At 36.8% G+C, this 23640-nt stretch overlaps 1 protein-coding gene across 1 annotated transcript in view; it reads right to left on the bottom strand.

The window, feature by feature from the left end:
- Window positions 1-4163: 4163 nt before the first annotated feature.
- pcsk5a (proprotein convertase subtilisin/kexin type 5a) overlaps window positions 4164-23640 on the bottom strand; it is a gene marked incomplete at both ends in the record, with an annotated part of 57946 nt that continues 38469 nt past the window's right edge. Inside the window, 19 exons of the mRNA XM_079814519.1 lie at window positions 4164-4642; window positions 6538-6733; window positions 6826-6926; window positions 8332-8549; window positions 8793-8967; window positions 9956-10189; window positions 10923-11165; window positions 13465-13679; window positions 15977-16175; window positions 16284-16367; window positions 18543-18746; window positions 18886-19028; window positions 19129-19171; window positions 19747-19815; window positions 20022-20222; window positions 20808-20944; window positions 22055-22157; window positions 22268-22383; window positions 22466-22598. Coding sequence (XP_079670645.1) covers window positions 4164-4642; window positions 6538-6733; window positions 6826-6926; window positions 8332-8549; window positions 8793-8967; window positions 9956-10189; window positions 10923-11165; window positions 13465-13679; window positions 15977-16175; window positions 16284-16367; window positions 18543-18746; window positions 18886-19028; window positions 19129-19171; window positions 19747-19815; window positions 20022-20222; window positions 20808-20944; window positions 22055-22157; window positions 22268-22383; window positions 22466-22598 — 3293 coding nt within the window. The remainder of the gene's footprint in view (window positions 4643-6537; window positions 6734-6825; window positions 6927-8331; window positions 8550-8792; window positions 8968-9955; window positions 10190-10922; window positions 11166-13464; window positions 13680-15976; window positions 16176-16283; window positions 16368-18542; window positions 18747-18885; window positions 19029-19128; window positions 19172-19746; window positions 19816-20021; window positions 20223-20807; window positions 20945-22054; window positions 22158-22267; window positions 22384-22465; window positions 22599-23640) is intronic.

Raw genomic sequence — 23640 nt, forward strand, 5'->3', positions numbered from 1 at the left:
CATAAAATCTTCATTTGTGTTTCGAAGATGAACGCAAGTCTAACAAATCTGGAATGACATGAGGGTGAGTAATTGATTAATATTTGGATTAATATTTTCTTTATGCCCTTCATAGGTTGACTCTTTGAAAAATGTAGCATGAAGAGATTTGCGGCTCTTTCAAAACATTGTTTCATAATACGTCTGGCTCAACCAATCACATTAATTTCTTTGGACAGTAGTGGATATTGCTACAAGAGGTGGCCTCAGAACGTTTGTGAAACTTGGTGTTTGCTAATATAAACATGATAGAGTGCAACAGTGCTCACTTTTCAGTGGCCTTGGTTCTGGAATTATTTTTCGCCAACCATTTTTCCTATAGAGATTTTTGAGTCTTTGTTAAAGAGTCATAAAGCCATGAACCAACTCAACCCAGGGGGAATCATAACATTACTAACTTTGTTTTGAAGCAAAAAAAAAAAAAAAGTATTTGAACATTTTACAAAAAGGCAAAGATAAAATACAGTGTCTTTTATGACTTTAATGAGAAAGAATTACATTCCCAAAGTACTAACTTTGATCTGAAGCAGCAAAAAAGTATTTGAAAATTTTACAAAAAGAAAAATATAAAAAACTATCTTTTAAGAACTACATTCCCACAAAGCATTGTGAATGAAAAAAAAAAAAAATGGAGAAACACACAGTAGGTCGGTCTGTTTGAATCAAGTTACTTGCTATTCTGTTTGATGCCACTAGGGACATGACACACTTCACCTTTAAGAATCATAAGCCATGTAGTAATGAATTAGTTGTTCTTGTGCTCGAAGCACTAAAATCAGTTCTAGATGTTTCAGAACTTTGATGTCTTATTGAGTGTTTACCATGTATAAAGGTAAAAATAGTTGCTACAATCAAAGGTCTGTCAAATCCTAAGAGCATGTTGTTTCAGAGGTTTTCACGTTGATTGTGACTGCTCTGTATACTGTCGAACACCTCTTGTGTCAGTGTGTGAGAGTGTGTATGTGTATAGGTTTGTATTTGGGTGTGTGATTGTCTGTAAATGTGTTTATACGCTGTTAGGTACCAAGTACTTCCTGCTAACAGGTTTGGGAACTAAAATAAAGGGACTTAAAAAGATTGCTGTAAAGCACAATATTCAAATGAAGTGTGCAAGTGTGCGTGTGAATATTTGAGAGACATTATGTGTGTGATTGTATCACTGCATGTGTCCCTAGTTGTTGATATTTGTTCCTTTTAGACTAAAAATCTATCGAAGAATATTAATAGATGAACTTTGATCCAGAGGCCTTCTCCAGCAGAGCATATTGAGATTGAGATGTATGTCATATTGCAGAGTAATATCAATAAATGTAATTAATATCGAAACAGTTGTGTGGTGCTTTTAATGTAATATTTTGATACTCATGACATGACGTTTCTTTCCGAAATTTGGAATGACAAAACTCTGTATGTTACAACACTGGCCAGTTCTCTGAAAAGCACATTTGTTAAAGTTTTATGTTCAAGGGATATTAAACACACACACACACACACACACACACACACACACACACACACACACACACACACACACACACACACACACACACACACACACACACACACACACACACACACACACACACACACACACACACACACACACACACACACACACACACACACACACACACACCACACACACACACACACACACACCACACACCACACACACACACACACACACACACACACACACACACACACACACACACACACACACACACACACACACACACACACACACACACACACACACACACACACACACACACACACAAATGAAAATTCTAGCATCAACATGTTCAATAAATAAAATCTGATCTGTTTCTCTCACAAATATATCAAATGACTTCAGAAGACCTGGAGTCATAGAGTCATGGACTATTTCTTTAGTTTATATTTAACATTTGTCTTGGAACATTTGATGCTCACAGTTAACCTAACCCTAATTTAATTAAAATTTTAATTCAACCATTCTTACCCACATTGACACATGATTTATCTGTTGAAATCTGAATGAAAAAATGACTTGAATTCTGACTTGATTATTCTTAATGAAGCAAATTTTAGTTTTCTTTAAGTCGGTCACATTCGACATACGTCAGAATATGAACCGACGAATTGGGCTCTCATGCGATATCCCAATTCATCGGTTCACATTCTGATGTACGTCTCCGTGATTTACGTCTTCTGATGTACGTCTCCGCTGGGCAGAACTAAATCCGTTCCCTCCTGGAGGGAACGAGGGTTACATGCGTAACTAAGACGTTTTCAGATGCCCACACTCTGTTCGGGTAGGCTAGCCCAGTGTTTATAGGAAGATGGTGTTTTAACCATATTTTGAATTACGCATCGCATTGTGTTGTCTTTTAGTGTTAATGTGTAAAAGTATAATTGTCACGTTCAGTTGTTGTTTTGCAATTTAGATCCTCATCCCCGCCAATGGGGATCGCTCCCTCGAGGAGCACACAATTCGTTTATTTTTATTTTTAGATCTGGTCCATCTCGTAATCTACTGTGTGTTCTTCTGGGCAGAACTAAATCCCATATAAAGGCTCGCCTGCTCAGAAATGGTCAAGGGACATTTATGGAGTATGCAGCCTGGGTGCTTCTTCAAAATAGATCACCTTTACCATTGGTAAGAGAGGATGATCTGTTGAGTCCCCTGTTGAAAATAAGCCTGGGTGCTTCTTCAAAATAGATCACCTTTACCATTGGTAAGAGAGGATGATCTGTTGAGTCCCCTGTTGAAAATAAGCCTGATCTCTCTATAGACCCAGAGCTAGAGCTTATGCCCGCCACTGACCCTGAGCCAGAGCCAATGCCTACAGTGGAGCCTGAGCCTGTAACCTCGTTTATCCTCGATCCCTTGGCTCCACCTTGGTCAAGAATCGCTCTGCCTCCGCCACACTTCTGTGCCTTGTCCCTCCACCCCTATGGCTCTGCCAGTCTCCTCCATCCCTTTGTCTTGGTCCTGAGGTGGTCATCCTGCGATGACCACCTCAGCCGGTGGTCATCGCAGCTCCGCCTTGGTCTGCTGGTCCTCTGTTGTCACCTGGTCTCTTTGTATTGTCATGTTCAGTTGCTGTTTTCATTGGTTGTTGTGGTTCTTCATTGTTTAATTGATTTCACACACCTGTTCCTTATTTAAATGATTACTTTGTTCAGTATAAATAGTCCTCAGTTTCAGTTGTTCTTTGTCTGGAGTTGACTGTACTTTGCACACTGTAACATTGTCGTTATTCTGTTCGTGGATTGTTCTCTTTTGTTTTGTTTAAAACAGTATCGCTGCAATTAGATCCGCTACGCTAATACCTCGTCTTCTTTCTCATCCTGGATTTTGTGACAATAATGTTGTGGCAGAAAATTACCACTACCTTTTTTTTTTCTATGGAATTATTTTTCTTACGGTGCAATTTGTCAATCACATACAAATATAAATATTTCCTCTGATATTATTTGATTAGTAAATGATGCAAAGCATCATAAAATTCGGTTCAATAGTTTTTTTAATAGTTCGGTATTATCATTATTTTGATGAAGGCACAACTGTAACTGGAGAGACAATCAACATCTTAGTGCAGAAGTATAATCAAATTGAATAATTGAAATATAGTAGGTAAACAATTATTGACTATACTTGGAATAGGAAATAAACACATTACATTGTTATACTTTTATTAAAATTTACAATTGACACACTTTCACAACAAAGAAAAATTACCAGAAGAAAGTCCTAAGAGGAAAAACTGCTCATTTTTACTTCTGCTACTAGCAAAAGCACTGCTGACATAATGCACACATTCCAAAAAAATCACTCACACAGGCAGAACAAACAAACAAAGAAAAAAACAACAACTCTCAGCTGTCTTCATAAAAGATGAAAAATGAAAGAGGTTAAAAAAGACAAGCTGAGAGGACCAACTACAGCATAAAATCTTAAACTACAATTTGTGATTGTCATCAATGCATTACTATTCACATATGAGTTCACAACTTTGCTGAACTCTACAGAACCTTTTTTATATATATAATTTTCAAACACAATGTTGTTTTTGCATTCTAAGTGACAATTTTTAGTAACCCTGCAGCATAAACTTCTGTTTAAACAGATGAAGGTGTTATCGGTAGTTGTAGCTCTCATCGTCATATTCTAACTCATCCTCCTGCTCGTCTCCCAGTTGCCCGTATCTGAATTTGCGATACACAGTGCCATCCTGCCCCATGTACACAATATCTTCATCTTCGTCATCTTCATCGTCATCATCCCGACTCCCCTTCTGATTACCAAGGTCCACTAGCTGTGACTCACGGAAAAGTCCAGAACTAGAGCTTGCTTGACCACTGTAGGCGGAGGTGGATGATGATGTGCCTCTGTAGAAGCTGTCTCTGGCGCCACCATGGCCCAGTTTTTCATACCCACGTGGGACAGCGGTATCTGGCATGGGTCGTTTGGAAAGAGAGCGTTTAATCAGGATGATTACAGCGATCGAGGCAAAGACAAGCAGGATGGAGGTAGTGATGAAGACTGGCAGATTTCCTGTGTACTCGTCTTCCTCATGGTTACGAAAGGCAAAGTTGGTGCTAAGGACACACTCACCTTCAACAGAGATAAAATATTGTTTTTAACAATTGAAGTTTGAAGTCAGGACAACTATTTTTAAGTTACTACCTATTTTAGTATTAAAGACACATTTCACCCTCAAACGAAAACTGGAAAAACATAACTGTAATACCATTTCTGCTAAATATTATGTTACTTCTTGCACGTTTTGCGGCACTTTCAAAGTGAAATGTCCGGTTAGGACACTAAAAGCGTGTTCAGTTTCATCTGATCAATGTGAATCTGGCAGGGTTTTATTACATTTATTGTTACGTATCGTGGCAGTGGAAATGAAATGTCCAGTGAGTGGTGCAAATCGTTAGTGCTTTATCACATTTGAAAATAATGCACCACCTGGAATAGGCCTTTATCCCACTTCCGCGTTCGAAAAGTGGAAGCTTTATATAGGAGCGTAAAAAACCTCCGATGCTGCCTGTATCAATGGCTGCGCACATAGCAGAGGACTGTTGTGAATTATTTATGTAATAAATAACAAAATAATCAGCACAGGAACTTATTCTAAATACACCAACCTCAGTTTACAGTCATTAATTGAGTATTGTGAAACAAAGAAAAAAGTGTCATAATATTCAGACGTATATTTCGTGCTTTAAGGGGAGCACTCAAGCCATTGTATGTGTATGCGCAATATTTCAGATTCTGATCGCCTTATTTTATTGCAGAACAGCAAAAATACAATACAAATGACATATCACAGCATTAGAATTATACAAATCTTAAAATGTTAATTACGTCTATGTCAATGGGGGGGGGGGGGGGGGGCAGATAATTTAAAGGTTTGGGGGAAACTTATATTAAACAATAATGTTCACATTTTTTCATGCACTTACTTTATGATGCAATCATCAATAATTAGAACAAATGTAGGTTGTTTAACCTCTTAAATTCCAAGGACCCTGATATGAAATGTCATCATCGAGTATACTTTAAATTTTAGTTGTCTGTGGAGGAGCTACTTTCTGGAAATATACATCACTTTGGCATTTTTTTTACACAAAGTAACTTATTTACACTAAATTACTCTGGGACCAAGATTCCCATACCCACATACAATTTTGGTGTCATTTTACAGGAAACTCTTTGAAGTTACGTAAAACACTGCTAAAAGTAATAAACATGTAAGTATATGTTGTCTGAGCTGTAATAACCCACCCCCACCCCAATTGGTTATAAATTCATTTTTGGAAATGTATATAGCCTATGATGTGCTCTGTGCTCTAGTTATTACAGCTCAGACAACATATACTTAAATGTTTATCACTTTTAGCAGTGTAACTTTAAAGAGTTTTCTGTAAAATGACACCAAAAGGGTGTATTTCGAGCACTGTATGTGGGTATGGGAAGCTTTTCAATTTGGGTAGGCCAACCAGAGCTAAGGAGGTTAAATAAAGGAACATTTCCAGCCCATAGGCGATTATTCAAAAATATCTGCTTTTATCATTGTAAACGAGTTATATCCTCAGTGTTTGAGTGCAATGATTGAATAGCATTATACTGTAGTAGACAATACGGGTGGTAATATAATGCAAAAATAAACAAAATCCTCTGGCAGTAACTTGAGCTGCACGCCTCTTATTAATCTCATAACAGGCAGCACCGGCAGCGCGGATGATCGCGCCTCTAAGATAATGTTAATAACACAATAAAAAAATAGATGACATACATAGCAGGGTATCATGTAAGTCAAAATAAACAGTTTTAAATATTGAAGTTTACTGTTAATTTCAACTAAATTAGTTTAATTTTCTTCTCAAAACTGCCGTTCGTCCATTGACAATAATGCAGCCAGAAATCCCTTTACGCTACTAGTCGGAGCACGATGTGTCTTAGTACAGGTAATATTTTGAAATGACACCTTTAAGTCCAAATACCTCTAGTCTCAGTGCAGTTACAGCACTCTTGCTGAACTGTGGCTGTGTCTTCCTGTTCTGTGTTGGTGCAGCAGGGTAGACAGCGCCCCCCTGCTGTCAGGATGAACTGTGCTGGACAGATGGTGCAGTTATGATGCCCAGGACCTTTACATTCCAAACAGGATGTATCACATGATTCACAGATATAGCCCTGCTCCTGTAGAGAGATCACAAGAGCTATCAGGTGACCACATTCAAAAAAATATTAAAGTAAAATGTGTGTTAGACTGCACTAGAACAGAAGTTTACCTCAGACTTAGCGTATTCTCCTGTGATGCAGGGCGACTCGCAAGCCCCGTTCGTGAGTGTATAACCTGGGTGACATGAGTCACATTCCTCCACACTCTTGCCTGTCAATCAAAAGGACATCCTAGAATTTTAGGTTTATATTATTTAATAATTCATGGTTAAATATAAGAATTTTATGTGGTGAAATTGATTTGTTAAAATGCTTTCTCATATCACAGGTACATAAGCATTATGCCATTAACAAGTTGAAGAAAGAAACACGTGGCTCTGTGTTGATTTCAAAACATTGCTCTTTTGCTTTGAGTTTGTGAGTATGGTGTGAGGCATACTTTAAAAAAAAAAAGAGTAGTTATTACAGAAATAATATACTTTACATTCAGTTGTCATTCAAGAATTCAATTATTGTTAAAATTGCATGTTAATTGCAATTCAATTAAACTTTTATAGTTTAAATTTCTGTTAAATGCAAAGTTTCTTGTTATATACTTAAGTAGGCCTTAAGTACATCTTTATATGCAATTTCATAATTACTTCATAATTTAATTTGGCTAAAGTGTACAGTTGAATGTACTGACAAGCATTTATGCTAAATTAAAATGTAATAATGTTTCTTTTGAATGTTTCTATTGTAAGTCATGTATTTAAATATATTTGAAAATACTCATTTGTAATGATGAAGTTGCAATTTAGTGCAAGATATATTTACTTTAAATGTAACATTGAATAACACACTACAGTTCAAATGAAAAGTGCTTAAGTATGTTAGTCAGTACATCAAAATAAGTGTACTTCTCAAAGCATGCCAAAACAATTATTTAAAATGTACTTGAAAGTAATGTACTTTCAAGTAAAACTTTTAATAAGGCATTATTACAAAGTGCATTTTATAAGATTTGTACTATGTACAATTGTGTGTTAAGAAAGTAATGAAAGTGTATTTACTTTAATTAAAGATGCCTTTGATTAATATTATATTATCTGCAAGTACAGTTTTTTTATATACTTTTAAGATTTGCCGTACACTACAGGTGTACTTTCAGTATAGGTGCAGTGTGTAATATTTATAAGGATCTATTGACAGAAATGCAAAATAATATACATACAGTAACTATGTTTTCAGTGGTGTATAAAGACCTTACACAATGAACCGTTAGGTTTTTATTACCTTAGAATGAGACATTTCTATCTACATACACCACGGCTCCCTTTACAGTGAAGTCACAATTTTGGCGCCTTCATGTTTCTACAGTGTTGAATGGACAAACTGCTCTATAGAGCGCTAGCTACTCTCTGCTGTCTCAGACGACGACATGTTTGTCCTGTGTCGGACACTGTAGCTTCTCTATGTGCTTCGAAAGGGAGGGGTGAGCAGTGGGCAGGTGCAATTCGCAACCTCACCGCTAGATCTCGCTAAAATTTACACAGTGCACCTTCAAGTGCATTTCTTTTTCAAAGGGCCTCTAGTTTGTCTGAAATATTTAGTCACATCTGTAAGATGTTCCATACCTGTGCATGTTCTGCAGGTGGGGTGGCAGGCCTCACATGTTTTGTGGTGTGTGTCGTGGTAGTACGCATCAGGACAGGAGGACACACAGCGCCCCTGTTTCCTGATAAATAGCATCTCCTCTCTGCAGCTCATACACCCCTCGGATCCTGCCTGAAGACACTCTCCGCAGCTCTCATCACACCGCTCACACGTCCTAGAGCCAGCTGAGGCATAGTAACTGGAAAGATTCAATCAAAAATATTTGAAAACAGAAAGCATAAATGCGTTACCTATTATGAAATACTGTCCAATTAATCGGCCAGGGTGATGTACCAGTCTATCACTAAAACACTGGAAGACACATCAAGTGTCTACTACTTAAAAAGATTCACCAGCTTCTGATACTCTATTAGTGATTTTTTATTCACCACTGCTTATAAAGCAACATTAGCTATATGCCAGTATTCAGTATTGTAGTTACCCAGAGCGGCATGTGTCCACACATTCTTTGACATCTCTGTAGAGTTGATCTCTGCAGCTCAGGCACTCGTAGCTGTGCCGCCCCATGCAGTTGAAGCAGTTAGGATGACAGGGTTCACAGCGCTGTGTTTCCCCTCTGAAGAATTCCTCTGGACACTCATTCACACAGCTGCCATCTGTGGATGAAGAGGAATCCTTGTTTACTTGTGAAATATTTGAGTCTAGGAAATGATTATCATATTTGAATCTGTGGAATAACTGCACACATTCAGCTGATTCTATACTAACAAACATGCAAGAAACTAAGCTAAAATGTCTACATTTGAGATTTTTGTTAAACCTAAAGTTGGCAATAATATACCATTACCATTAACAACAAAACAAACATCATGAAACAGTGACAACTGCATTTTTAATATTCTGAATATTTGGACAAAAGGAATACTTATAAATAATATACTTGTAACACTCAGCCAGTTTACACTACTACAACACAATGTGTAATGTATACTATATCATATATTAATACAAATGCAAAAATAAAGGAATTTTCAGGAATACTGTAAAATATCATTACACTTTAAATTTCAATTTAAATATATTGTATTATTGTATTTTTTTTTACTTTGAATGCAAAGCTTAACTGAGCATCATTACTCCAGTTTTTCAATTGCTTTACAATATTCATTAATATTTATTTCACATGTATTGTTGCTAATTCCTGGAAATATTTTGGTGCAGTACAACTGCTGTAGATTTTACTTTTAAAGGGATAGTTCACCCAAAGATGAAAATTCTGTCATCATTTAACACCCTCGTGTTGTTCCAAACCTGTATGAATTTCTTTCTTCTACTGAACACAAAAGAAAATATTTTGAAGAATTTCGGTAACCAATCAATTGATGGGTTCCAGGTTTGGAACAACTTGAGGGTGAGTAAATAATGACAGAATTTCCATTTTTGGGTAATTTATCCCTTTAATGGCTGTCTCAGGAACGGACCTAGGACTCTACTTTGACCCTGAATATCTAGAAAATGCATTCGATTTCGGATATAAGGGACCACTCATGATACAACTTTCTCCATTTCTCTGATTTCTTTGCACTAAAGTCATCTTCCACTTGCGAATCAAGAGAGTAACATGCTTTGATTGCATGAACTCACTGAGTAGATAGTGTTTCTGGTTGCAGCTGAGGCACTGGTCCGGATGTGGGCCGGAGCACTCATGGCAATACTTGTGACACAAGTGACATTCTCCATCCTGGTTGCTGTAGTGATGTGAGGGGCAGGTGGTTGGTGTGGCGCAGCGCCCATGGACATCCATCGCCAGGCCCTCAGAGCAGCTCGTACAGGATGTGTCGTGAGGACCAGAACAGGTTAGACAGGAACTTTCACAGACTGCAGAACAGAGACAAAGACCTTTCATCAACATCATGAACAATAAACTTAATTGTAATTTTATTTTAATTAAATTTAATTGTTTGTGGTTCCCGTTTTGGTAACACTTTACAATATGGTTTTATTTGTTAACATGGATGAAGAAGGAACAATACTTCTATAGAATGTATTAATCTTAGTTAATGTTTATTTTAATACTTACTAATATGTTATTAAAATCAAAAGTTGTATTTGTTAAGATTAGTTAATGCACAGTGAACTAACATGAACAAACAAGTAACAGCTGTAATTTTATTAACCAATTTTAACAAACATGAATAAATACTGTATTGAAAAAAAACATTGCTCATTGTTTGTTAATGCTAGTTAATACATTAACTAAAATGAGACCTTATTGTGAAGTGTTGCCATCATTTTACGCATATTAGTTGAAAGTGCTATTTATTTCTTGAATTTTCTGTACTAAAATAATAATTTAGAACAGAACTTTGCAGCATAGAAAATTATACGTTTTATGAATTTAACTTAAATTTACAGTAAAAACGATATTTTACTGTAAAATTATCTGAAATGTCTCATTAGATATATTACAGTTTTTCACCACATATGGTACGGGAACTTACCGTTAACCAATTAACAGGTTTTTACCATATGATTTTTTGTCTTTTATGGTTTTAATACATTTATAATACATATTATTGTTCTAACAGTAAGGAACGTAATGTAGTCTTACCCATGCACTCCCCGGACCGGCTTTCTCTGTAAGTATGTGAGGGACAGGGGGGTAGACATGCTCCATCGTGCAGCGTGCTGTCACGGTTGAGACATGCATCACAGTTGGTCGATTCAGGTCCATCACATAATGAACAATCCATGTGGCAACGTTTGCAAGCGCCTTGATCCGTGTCCTCAAAAAATCCATCAGGACACACCTCTATACACTGACCCTCATGCAGGAAGAAGTCTTCCTTACACTCTAGAGTTAGAGGACAGAAAAATGTAAGAGATATATTGAGATATAGGGGTGAGCGGGCGGGGCTAGCTGTGGCATGGTTTAAATATTTCCAAACATGCTAGTTCTGTCAGGACCACTATCATCAAAGATGATTGACAATTAGCAAACAGTTTGAATTGGCATGCATGGTTCTGTTCTGGGCAAGCAGTGAGAGCAGTGATAACCAGGTTAAACAGAACAGAACCAACATAAATGTATTGCAGATATCATTAATGTTCAATATTTTAATTTACAACATAATTCGAGAAATTAGTCTGATTCAAAGGGGAATCAGCCAAAATCTGACCGGACGACAGGAGGAGCTGGGGATGGAGGAGGGTAATTAGCGCCTGAGTAAAGTGATAAAGCTGCTCGTTACACGCGAGTGGTGCTTTTGTGCATTCATGCGTTTGAAGCGAAATCGTGTCTGACGCCCGAGTCGAAAAATTTGAACTTTGGCGTCAATTCGCGCCGCGTTAACCAATCAGGAGCCTGCTTGCTGCTGTCACGTGGTAAAGTGACGTGATAACAAACCCTGCATAAATTAAAAATACTACTATTGTGTCACAAAATGTAGTTTTAAGACTTTTTCAGGTGGGAATGTAGTTGTTTAAAGCTCAAATCTGTGGTTTATTTATAAAGAGAGCGCCTATTTAAAAAAAAGATTCTTGTGTTTTTGGAGTTGTGAGATCCAGGCGATCACCGGCCTTCAGCGCTCATAACCCCGGTGAGGGCAGCCTTTCCTCGGCCAGTCCTTCTGCCATCTGCCGCTGGCTCTGATGTCCTGTAGTGGTTCGTCTTGTGTGGATCTAACGGGCGATCTTTGCTCTCATGAATCTATAATTTGTTGTCTGCCAAATCGTTTCGACTGATGGCAAAGAGAAGTTTCATACTTTCATAACTAAATTTTTTAATTAAATTTTTTAATATTGAAATATACATGCAGTGAAGATAATGTAGGAGTTGCCTGGACCACATTTGTGTGGCGATTAATGTTTAATATATATTTTTAATGAAAATGAAAAAAGGCAGAGTGGTGTTTTATGACATATTTCTCCTGGAGTGCCTTGAACGCGCGTCAATTTCGCTTCAAACGCTCGATTTCTATGTGCGTCCAATTCGCCGCGGACTGCATGCATTCAAAATGTTTGCGCGTGAAACTAGACACGGTAGACGCGATTTTGACGCTCTATTCGCGTTTGGTGTGAACGCAGCATTAGGGTACAATTTCCCCTACAATTAACCATTAGCAGGCAAGTTCGGTCCTAGTGAGCCGATGTCCTGCAGAGTTTGGCTCCATCCCTGAAAGACATCTATAGAAGCTCTTATTGAGAATTAACAGAGGTTTAGATGTTGGTTTTATTGAAAAGGTTTGGTCCCCATTATGGCGATCGGTGTTTAAACAAAATAAACAAAAATTGTCATGAAGAAAGATGTATGACTGAACTCATCACTGACTAAAACTATTAATAAATTATATTCACCAACAATGCTTTATTGCCACAGATCAGGCATTCTAAATTTAGATTTTTAAATACATTGTAGGGGAAAAAAAGTTTAGATGCACACAGATATCAAGAATCAGCATATGAATCTCAACAATGGTGACATACTTAATGCTGCAATGCAGGCTGGGAGCCATGCGTTTTATACTGTGGTGGCTTAGTAGGGTTGGAGCTAAACTCTGCAGGACATCAGCTCTCTAGGACCGAACTTGTCTATCCCTGACTTAGAGGTACAAAAATTTACCCTTAAGGGTACCACCCCAGTGACGGCCACTTGTACCTTAAAAGGTAAAATTTTGTACTCTTTTTTTTGAGAGTGTATGTGTAATCGAACCAGGGACCTCCTTGCTGTGAGACCACTGTGCGGCCCGCCACGCAATTAGAACTACGCTATTCTAGCCTACTCACTAGTCCACTTTTAAAGCCTCATTGTGTTATAATCGCACTCTTGCAAACTACTCTATCTCAGACTTTCAAGGAAACATTTTTTTTTTTTTTAAATAAAGAATGAAAGTGTTGTCGGAAGCTTAGTCATGGTGACGTTTAGTTTTTTTTTACTTCTGCTGATTGTATTTTAGGCTTTAAATGAAATTAGAATTTTTTATTTTATTTTAAAGTTCATCATGATAAACATTCAGTTTAATTATCATGATGAGCAAAACTTCAACTTGTAAATATGTTTTTCTGAGTAGAAGACTAATATGACATCAATAAAACATGTGTTACTATAATTTTAGGATTAGTTCATGAAAACTTTTGAAAATGTTCTGTCTCACCTATACAGTTTTCCTCAGAGCAAATAACACAGCTCTCTTGACACTGAAAAACACACTCCCCGTTCCTCACTGTGTGTCCAGACGGACAGCTTGCCACACACACATGTTTGTGGAGCAGTAGCGTCTCCTCACAGCTCAGACAGTGTGTTGCATTCTTCTCACATGACATACAACCAGATGCGCAGCTCTTACACACCTGACCCACAGGGTACCCTCTGAACACACAATAACAGACATGCACATTAATATACAATATAACTACTATGGTACATTATCAGCCATAGTATCACATTATCAGCAGGCTGTCAACAATTGCCTTACATTGTTGTTTTTTTGTGAAAATGCATACTGGAAATGTGACATTCATATATGAGTACCATCTTGGGGGGGGGGGGGGGGGGTCATATACAGTAAATTTGTTTTAAGTAATTATTGTAAATAATGTAATTGATTTGATTTAACACTAATGTGTTACACTAGCTTGATTTATTGCAATTTTGAGGTGTTTGAGGTGTTTCTTGTTTTTCACTCTCTTAGGTGTTGAAGACTAGTGCATCTTTGAGCCAAGATTCAGTATAAGGCAAATACTTAAAGCTGCAGTCTGTAACTTTTTTTGGGTTAAAAATTATCCCTCAATTTTTTGTACATAACCAGCCAGTGTTCAAAACGATCTCCTTACCTTAGCCCGATTCACAACGGTAAGCTTGTAATAATGCGTTATAATTTGAGTGGTACTGGAAGCTTTCCGTACACTGTAAACCCGAATAAGTAAGCAGAACTTAAAAAAAGTGAGGCAATCAGTTGCCACAATTTTTTTAAGTTCATAAACTCAAACATTTGAGTACATCATCACTTATATTTTTGGAGTTTATTTTAAATATAATTTTAAATTATAATTAACTTAAATTTACTGATTAAGCAAACTCAAACATTTTCAGTTTCTGCTACTCATAATATTTATTCATCTTTCTCATTGCAATAATTCAAGAGAACTTAATCATTTCAAGCATGAAAACTCAGAATTTTTATGTTTCATGAACATAACATTTATTAGTTTTTTCAATCAATCTTCTGATTACCCATAACTCAAAAACATAGACTTGTTACAACTCAAAATCATTTACCTCCAAACTTAAAATTTTGAGGCAACTGAGAACCAGCACGGTTTCAATCAGAAAAGCTGAATAAGTTATAAAATAGATTGTATGTTAAGTACTTTGACCTCCTGTGAGATTTACTCACACACAGACATCAAGAATCAGCCTATGAATCTCAACCATGGTGACACGCTTCATGCCGCAATGTATTATGGGAGCCATGGATGAGTTTTGCATGATGCACCCAGAATGCATTGCGGCATGAATCATGTCACCATTGTTGAGATTCATAGGCTGATTCTTGATGCATGTGTGTGAGTAAGTCTCGCAGGAGTTAGAAGTGCTTATTGTGTGATGTGTTAAACCGGAGAACAAAACGTATGTACACGTTTTAAAAATCGTTTAGTTTATAGGCTACATTAAACTGATGACAATAAAAATACAATAAATAAATAAAATAAATACATTTTGTCTTCCACTAACGCATTTCAGTTTGCCCCAATTAAATTGTTTTAATAGGCTATGGTTGTAATTTATTTGTTATGATGGATTTTACTTATTTGGTTAAGCACTCTGAGATTTTATTGTATTTTAGCATGTGCTATATAAATTAAGTTTATTTTTAAATCATCTCTATTTGAAACAACAGAAATAACAGGACTTCATCATTCTTAGCATGTAATTACTTAATTCTATTAAGTTGTACTTAATTTATGTTTTTAACTTATGCTTACTTATTCACAAAAAAGTTCCATTTAATCAAAAATTATTAGTTGAAATTACTCAAAAGGAAGACCATGTTACACCAACTTGAAATAATTAAGTTAGTAGAACTTTTTCTAAAACTTTGAGTATACACTACTTAATCTATTTAATTCATATGAACATTCGGGTTTACAGTGTAGGAAATATGAGCTTCTGCCGTCCATCTTTGCATCATTACTTCACGTCTGTATACATAAAGAAGTCAAGGCTAATAGGCTATATCGCATATGTGGATGCTGCAGGTGGCGGATCATTTGTGGCCTCTTCTTACAGCAGCTGGAATGTAATTAAACTGGTCATTTTGCTGGCGGCTTGTAATCCAGAAAGTTCAAAACGACAATCATCGTTGACAACTAGTGCGTTGATACAGTAGACAACCAACACATACACCTCAAAACATTAGATTCTTCTGTACCGAGGAGCCCTGCCGATGCACAACCCACGTAAAAAACTCTGCAAATAACTGCAATTTTAGGGTTCAAACAGAGATGGCGACAAAGAGGTAAAACTTACGACTGCAGCTTTAAGTACTTTTATTGGTGACTTGTAACTTGTAATGGATAATTTTCACTGTAAGTTATCTGTATGGTATTCAGGTACTCTTTTCACCTCTGCATTATATACTGTAAATGTGTGTTAATGGTTCTAACCTAGTGCACTTGCGCACACATTGGCCGGTCTGCAAATAAAGAGGGCTTTTACGTGCTGACTGGCAGCGTGTGCAGAGCTGCTCGTCCTGGCACTGGGCACAACCTTGTGGGCAAGTCACACAGTTTCCACTTTCCTTACTGCCAAAGCTGCCCGTCGGGCATCGTGCCACACATATCTGATCTGCAGTAAGATATCGACCTGGAACACACATACATAATGTTTATTTACATTCATCCAAGCCTTCATGCATCCAAACCAAAGATTTTTCCATCCATAATATTTTTCATTGAGTTGTACAAGTTGTACCTTTGACACATGTGTTGCATTGATTCTTCATTCTCCCCCAGCAGGATTCGCATGAAGCGTGACAGGCCTCACATTCCCCATCATCTGAGAGATGAGAGCAGTTATAATAAGCAACAATTTTATAACAGAACCGTCTCTTGTGAAAAAGAATTGTGCTTGTATTAAATGTGCATTTATAGTGTACTTTAAAAAAATAGTATTTATCATCATAAATTATGTCAAATTAAAAGTTTTACTACATTCAAAAAGTGCATTCAAAATCATTGTTTTAATAAACTTTTGTTTAAAAATCTTAGAAAACATTACATTTAGTTCACACTGAAGTACATTCTTTTAATAGCTACTCCTTTTAAAAGTATGCTTCTGTTTCACAAGGGTTGTTATATGGACCCACTTTATATTAGGTGGCCATATACTATGTACTAACATTTGAATTAATCGTTTGATACAATGCACTTATTGTAAACTACATACATGTTTTTACATTGTATTTACACAAAAAAAATACATGCATGCAATTACATCTGTAATTAATTTCTGTAGTTATAATTACACTGTTGACACTTCCCACTTATGCTTCTTTATTTTTAAGTGTAGGCTATAAGTAAGAAGTTAATTATAATTTATATATAATAGCTTACCAAGCTAAATCATTCTTATTAACATTTCCAGGGCCATAATCAGCAGTTAATAATAGGCTTTTCCAAACCTAATCACTTAGACATTTTTTTTTTTTAAATTGTGAACATCTGGAAAAAAGCTTTGAAATGAAGGTCTCTTTTGTTTTCTGCAGGTTCCTAATGAAATCATAGGTCACAACTATATAGGACTTCAAACCAAATGTAGTATCTACAAGACCGCCGCTCCCACCACGTGCATTACGCGCTGCGCGTAGAGCACCAAGTGCAGAATGGCCACCAAAAGAAGACCCCCCCCCCCAGAGAGTCACGAAGAAGAAGAGAAGAGACTGTGCGCCGCCAACCCCCCATAAATGAATTACCCAGGCACCAAGATGGCCAGCAACGGGACTGTACGAGACAGTGTGTGATTTCAGATGCAGTATTGGTCTCCAGGAGCAGGGTTGAAGACCTCTGCCCTACTGTTTCAATACATGATCCTGTGCTCAAATATTCCAAAGTCTTCCTTTTGACAGTGGATTTCAAAAGGAATATTCCAGTATGACTTCAAACCTATAGGGCAAGCGGTTTGGATATTAGATGGATAGATGGATGGAATTCAATGTGAACTCATATGATATCAAATTCTTCCAAGACCAAATTATCTGGACTGTGCCATGAGACTAAAATTCAATTAATTATGTCTGGAGCTATTAACAAGCAGTCTATAAATAATAGATTTTTCAGTAACACTTTAGAATAGTTCCATCATTATTGAATAACTACACAGGAACAAATGAGTAACGCACTATTAACATTCAAGATACTCTGATTAACGAATTAGTTAGTAATAGTGATCAGTTGAATGAGGTACTTCACAATTAACTAATCAGTAACTACTAACCCTAACCCTCCCACAGGACTACTAAGAAATACTATATACAGGTTAATGTAATGCATAATGTATAATTAATTCTAACGTGAAGGTCATGGTAACCCACTAGTAATGACTCAAGTATTACCAAATCCTTCAGAATTGACTGAAGCAATTGTAAGCTTTTGAGGATTTTGTAAGGGTTTGGATTGTAGTGACTCAAGTGTTACTGCATATTTCAGAAGGAATTTCTAATTATTTGCATTAGTATTCTAAAGTGTAGATCATGGTAACACACCAGTAATTACTCAAGTGTTACCAAATCCATCAGAAATAATTACTATCCAAAACAAAACCCTTAAAAGCGTACAATGACTTAAGTCAATATTAGGAAGTTATCTTGCTTTTCACTTTAGAATACTAATCCAAATAATTAGTAGTTCCTTTAGAAGGATGTAGTAACACTTGAACCATTACCATCCAATACTATACAAACCACAAAAGTTTATAATGATTTCAGCCATTATCATGTTTTTCACTTTAGAATACTGATCCAAATAACTAGTAATTCCTTCTGAAGGATTTGGTAACTGAGTTATTACTAGTAGGTTACCATGATCTTCTCTTTAGAATTAATTATACATTATACATTATTCATGTTAATTATAAACCTGTATATAGTAGTCCTTAGTTGTCCTCTGGGACGTATGGAAAAAAAAGTAGTTATTGATGAGCTTATAGTGAACTACCACATTGTGTTGCTCTCACCAGTGAGGTACATCTTTGCAGGGCAGACATCCTGTTCAGACACACAAGCTCCATCATTATCAAGCGTCAGTCCATCACTGCAGCTGTCACAGTCACTGTCCTCCGGCCCACTGCATGTACTGCAGTCCGAGTGACATTCGTCACACTCCTGAGACTCTTCATCACCATAGAAACCATCGGGACATTCCTGCACACACTTCCCATCTGTAGGGTACATTAAATTTGTAAATATCCTTTGATTCGACGTTTGATTCCCAGGGAATGTATGAACTGATCAAATGTATACCATAATGCAACACAAATTGTTTTAAGTCAGCCATATGCATAAATATGAATGTCTAACCTGACAGGAAGCGGTCAGCTTCACACCAGTAACATTCATCTTCATCACAGCTGACACAGTCATGCTCACAGGACACACAGCTCATGGTCGCCTCCACTGCGTATGTCTTAGCAGGACAGTGCTTATAGCAGCCCTCCTCAAACCTGTGCAACACACACACACACCATTTCAGTCACAAAGCAGCACACATCTGTACATTCACATTCAAACCAGCAGATAATTCTGTTACATCACATTTCTTACTTGTAATATCCATCAGTGCAGGACAGACAGTGTTTGGGATTGTCTGCAAAGTGTAGAAAAAACAGTAAATAATTCAGAAACATCTGTCTGGTCAACTGAATATAGTTCACGGTGGAATGTGGTCAAAACAATTTGCCACATCCGTCAATTATGTTCTAAAACTACCTTTTTTTGGTTGAAATTTCGAAGAGCACATGGCAGTTGTGGCCTAATGGTTAAAGAGTCAGACCCAAAGGTCACAGGTTCGAGTCTCAGTACCAGCAGGAAATGTAGGTGGAGGGAGCGAATGAACAGTGCTCTCTTCCACTCTTATTACACACTATGAGGTGAGCCCTTGAGCAAGGCACCTAACCCCCAATTGTTTCCTGGGTGTGTGTTCATGGTGTGTGCGTTTAACTGGATGGGTGAAATGCAGAGCACCATACTTGGCTACGTGTCACATCACTCAAACAAACAAACACTAACGTCAGCCATGTGCTCCAACAGAAAACTGATCCCAAGTATGATCATACTAATATAATACTATCATAATGATTACTAAATGCTAAAATACTACTATAAGTGACATTTGCCTTGGGAAACAAAACTTATAAAGCACAAACAGACTGCTGAACTTACAGAGAACACACTTATTACATCCCTCTTCACATGACATGCAGTCATCATATTCTGGGTCTTCCACCTCCCCTAAAACACACACACACACAAACTAGTTAACTGCACTGATTAAAGTTTGTCCTGAAAGTGCAAAATAAGCCCAAAGTCTAGCATCACTAATAATATTTAAAGAAATATTTCACCCTAAAATTTCATTGTATAAAAAAGAGCAGCTTGGACATTGCGCTAAATAACTCTTTGTTTGTGTTCTAACAAAACTGTACAATATGCCATACCTTCACCACACTCGAGTTTAATACAGAGACCATCATTGATGTAGAAGGAGTCGTCACACCTGAGGCAGTGTGTGGCTGAGGAGCAGAGTTTGCAATGTGAAGGACATGGCTCACATGCCTTCAGCACTGTGTGGAAATGAGTCTGAGGACACGCATCCACACACTCGCCATTGAACAGGTACCGGTCCACCCCAAACTTATCTACAACACACATAATACAAGCACATACACAAAATTACTATACACACAGGGACACATACTGTAGATAGAGAACAGTTTTTTGCCAAGCCTGCATTGAAAAAAAAGTATTGGTCATAAAAAAAGTTCACATTTGTGTATTTGCAGCAAATAGTGCAGGTAATTGCGTCACTTACAACATCATAGACATATACATCATGTCTCTCACCACATGTCAAAAAACACAGGGGCCATCATGATGTTGTGTTGTTTCTCCTATTTTTAAAGCCGGGCATTAAATTATGGAGTATTCGATCATAGAAAATGCTTTTTATCTTTCAAGCTAAAGGTAAATTATCAGCTAAGGTACAATTTTCTATAAGATTTGAAACAGGCACACTGGACTGTTTGCATCTCTTTGATTTCATTTAAACAAGTCTGAACAGCAAATGTCAGCCCATTTTTACTCACAACTGGCGAGTGTTCATTTTGGAGCTCTTAAAAATAAGATTGAGCTTAATTGAATAATTGGATTGTGGCAGTTGCATGTGGTAATTTGAGTTATTGGGACAGCAGCCATTTGGACTAAGATGCGGAATTAATCCTGACCTGTATCACAGCTGGTACAGTTAGCAGGACCAGCATCAAGGCACTGGGCACAGGTGTGGTCACAGAAGTGACACTGTCCACTGGATGGGTACTTCCCATTTGAACAGCTTACTACACAACGCCCCTCATCCAGCCAACTACAAGAGCAGGACAGAGAAAATGTACATTATTAGAAAATGACTTTTGTTTGTACTGGTAATTGAATGACTGACCAACAGTTTCTCTCAATTCTTGCCTCCTGTGAACCTCCTAAATTCACTTTTGTTTATTGTGAATATCTCCTGTAAAATTAACAATAACAACATTCCTATGTAATGCGATATTCCTTCTTTACTTTGCCAATATATTAAAAACTTCATCAACAAATAAATATTTGTAATAATTACGATTTGTAATGTATTTGAAAGAAGTCTCTTATGTTCACCAATGCTGCATTTATTTGATGAAAATTACACTAAAAACTGAAATATTGTCTAATATTATTGCAATTTAAAATAAATTTTTTTTTATATTGAATACATTTTAAAATGTTATTTATTCCTGTGATTGAAAAAGCTGAATTTTAAGCAGCCATTAGTCCAGTCTTCAATGTCACACGATCCTTATTGTATTACATTATTCTGATATGCTGATTTGGTACTCAAATATTATGAATGATTATTGGTGCTCAATTATTAATAATGGTTCTTATTATTATCAATGTTGAAAACTTTTTTTTGCTGCTTAATATTTTTGTGGAAACTATGATACTTTTTTTAGGATTCTTTGATTAATAGAAAGTTATTTGAAAATAGACATAATTTGTAACAATTTAAATGTCTTTAATGCATCCTTGTTGAATAATATTAAGCAGTAAAAACTGTTTTAAACATTGATAATAATAAGAAATGTTTCTTGAACACCAAATCAGCAAATTAGAATGATTTCTGAAGGATCATGTGACACTGAGGAGGACTGTCGTAATGGCTGCTGACATTCAGAGGAATGAATTACATATTAAAGTACATTAAAATAGAAAAGAGTTATTGTAATTATATTTCACAATATTACTCTTTTACTGTATTTTGATCAAATAAATGCAGCCTTGGTGAGCATATAGACCTCTTTCAACAACAACAACAAAAAAATTGGTTGTCAAAACGCTAGTTAAAAAGCCTGGTGGGGCAACAGCATCCCATGCTTGGGACCAACATTGGAGTCCCAAGCATGAGATGTAGGGAAGTAGCTGTTGAAAAACGGTTTCTTACAGTGTGTCGGAGCAGCTGAGACAGTCCTCACTCTTTGGACCTTTACATTTATAACAGGACACATCACATGACTGACACTCTCCACTCTCATCCTGATATTCTCCTTTAAACACAAACATAAGTTAATTACAATGATATCTGAAATGTAATAACAACTTTACTGTACTTTGCATCAACAGGTTGCATATTCTGGTTGGAAGAACCAGAACTTACCATCACCACAGTTGTGGCTGAGAACACACATGCCTTCTTGAAGAGTGTGTCCATCTACACACTCACTGCAGTTTCCTTTACCCGGCCCAACACAGGCCAGACAGCTCGCATCACACCTGCACATATACACACATAATCAAACTAGTGGTAAAAGATGAAGATAAATGTTGAAGAGATGAGAGGTTGTAGCACACACACCTCTTACAGGTGCTCTGAGTGCTGTCAGAGTTCGGTAGTACAGCATAGAAACCTTGACTGCAGGAGGACACACATCTCCAGTTCTCCATCAGGTAGCCTTCAGCACAGCGATTACATGACTCTTGACCTGCAGCTGTACAAACACCCACACGAAAACAAACAGTTAAAAACACAAAATGTCAAAAGATCCTGTACATGATTCCAGTTGGATTTGAAATGTTAATTATCACATGGATATTATAAATAATAAACACTCAAATCTTTTTACCCTTGTTTGATTATTAGAGTCCTATCGTTAAAAGAGAAAATATCTTACAGTTCCACAAGATCCTAAAGGGATGCTAATTGCTAATAGAATGTATATCATAATTTGGAACTAATCCTAAATGAGAATCCTTCAAGAATATATTCTACTGGATAAAAAATAAAAATATTTGAATTACATTTTTATTTGATTTTTAAGAATTCTTGTTTGATCCCACTGGTTCCAGATTATGAAAAAAATTCAGTTGTTAGTTACGTCACACGCTACTATTCCTGGGTTTAGTAGTAGATTGCAAATATTCTGTGCTAATATACAGTAAACTTAAGGTGTTGTTGTAGCATGGGTGCCGCGACCATTGTATGTGGGTGGGACAAGACCCACCCACTTTTTAAGACCAATGATACTGGACCCACTCACTTTTACCTAATTGATCGCATGTCTGTTCACCTACCCCTAACCGATGAACACTTCACAGGCCCGAGGTTTAATAAATAATTAAACGCACTTTAGACACTTTATTTCCCCTTTTCAAATATTTTCTCAATTTTTATTGAAAATAAATAACTTTTCAATAGGATATGTGATGGGAAAAGGGAGGAGAGCGAGTTCGGCAAAAGGGGGATTTAAACCTCGGGTCCATTCGCGTCCAAAGTCTCTGCCATGTGCCTTAACCCTACACTACCGAAATAATTTGGTGTCTTCAGTCATTTTGTCTGGCCCAACCAGACATTTAGTAGTCAAGGCGGGCTGTTCACTTAATGTAAATGGCATCTGTTTCAGTAAAATATTTCTGGGGGAGGACCCACCCACATTTTTTTTGCTTCCAGTGTTGTAGTCCTACCAGAAAATCATGATCCTAACCTTAATCTGCATACCAAAATCTTAGTTTTAACAATCAGATAAACACATT

The sequence above is a fragment of the Gobio gobio genome (assembly GCF_949357685.1).
Source record: "Gobio gobio genome assembly, chromosome: 4".
Lineage (NCBI taxonomy): Eukaryota > Metazoa > Chordata > Actinopteri > Cypriniformes > Gobionidae > Gobio > Gobio gobio.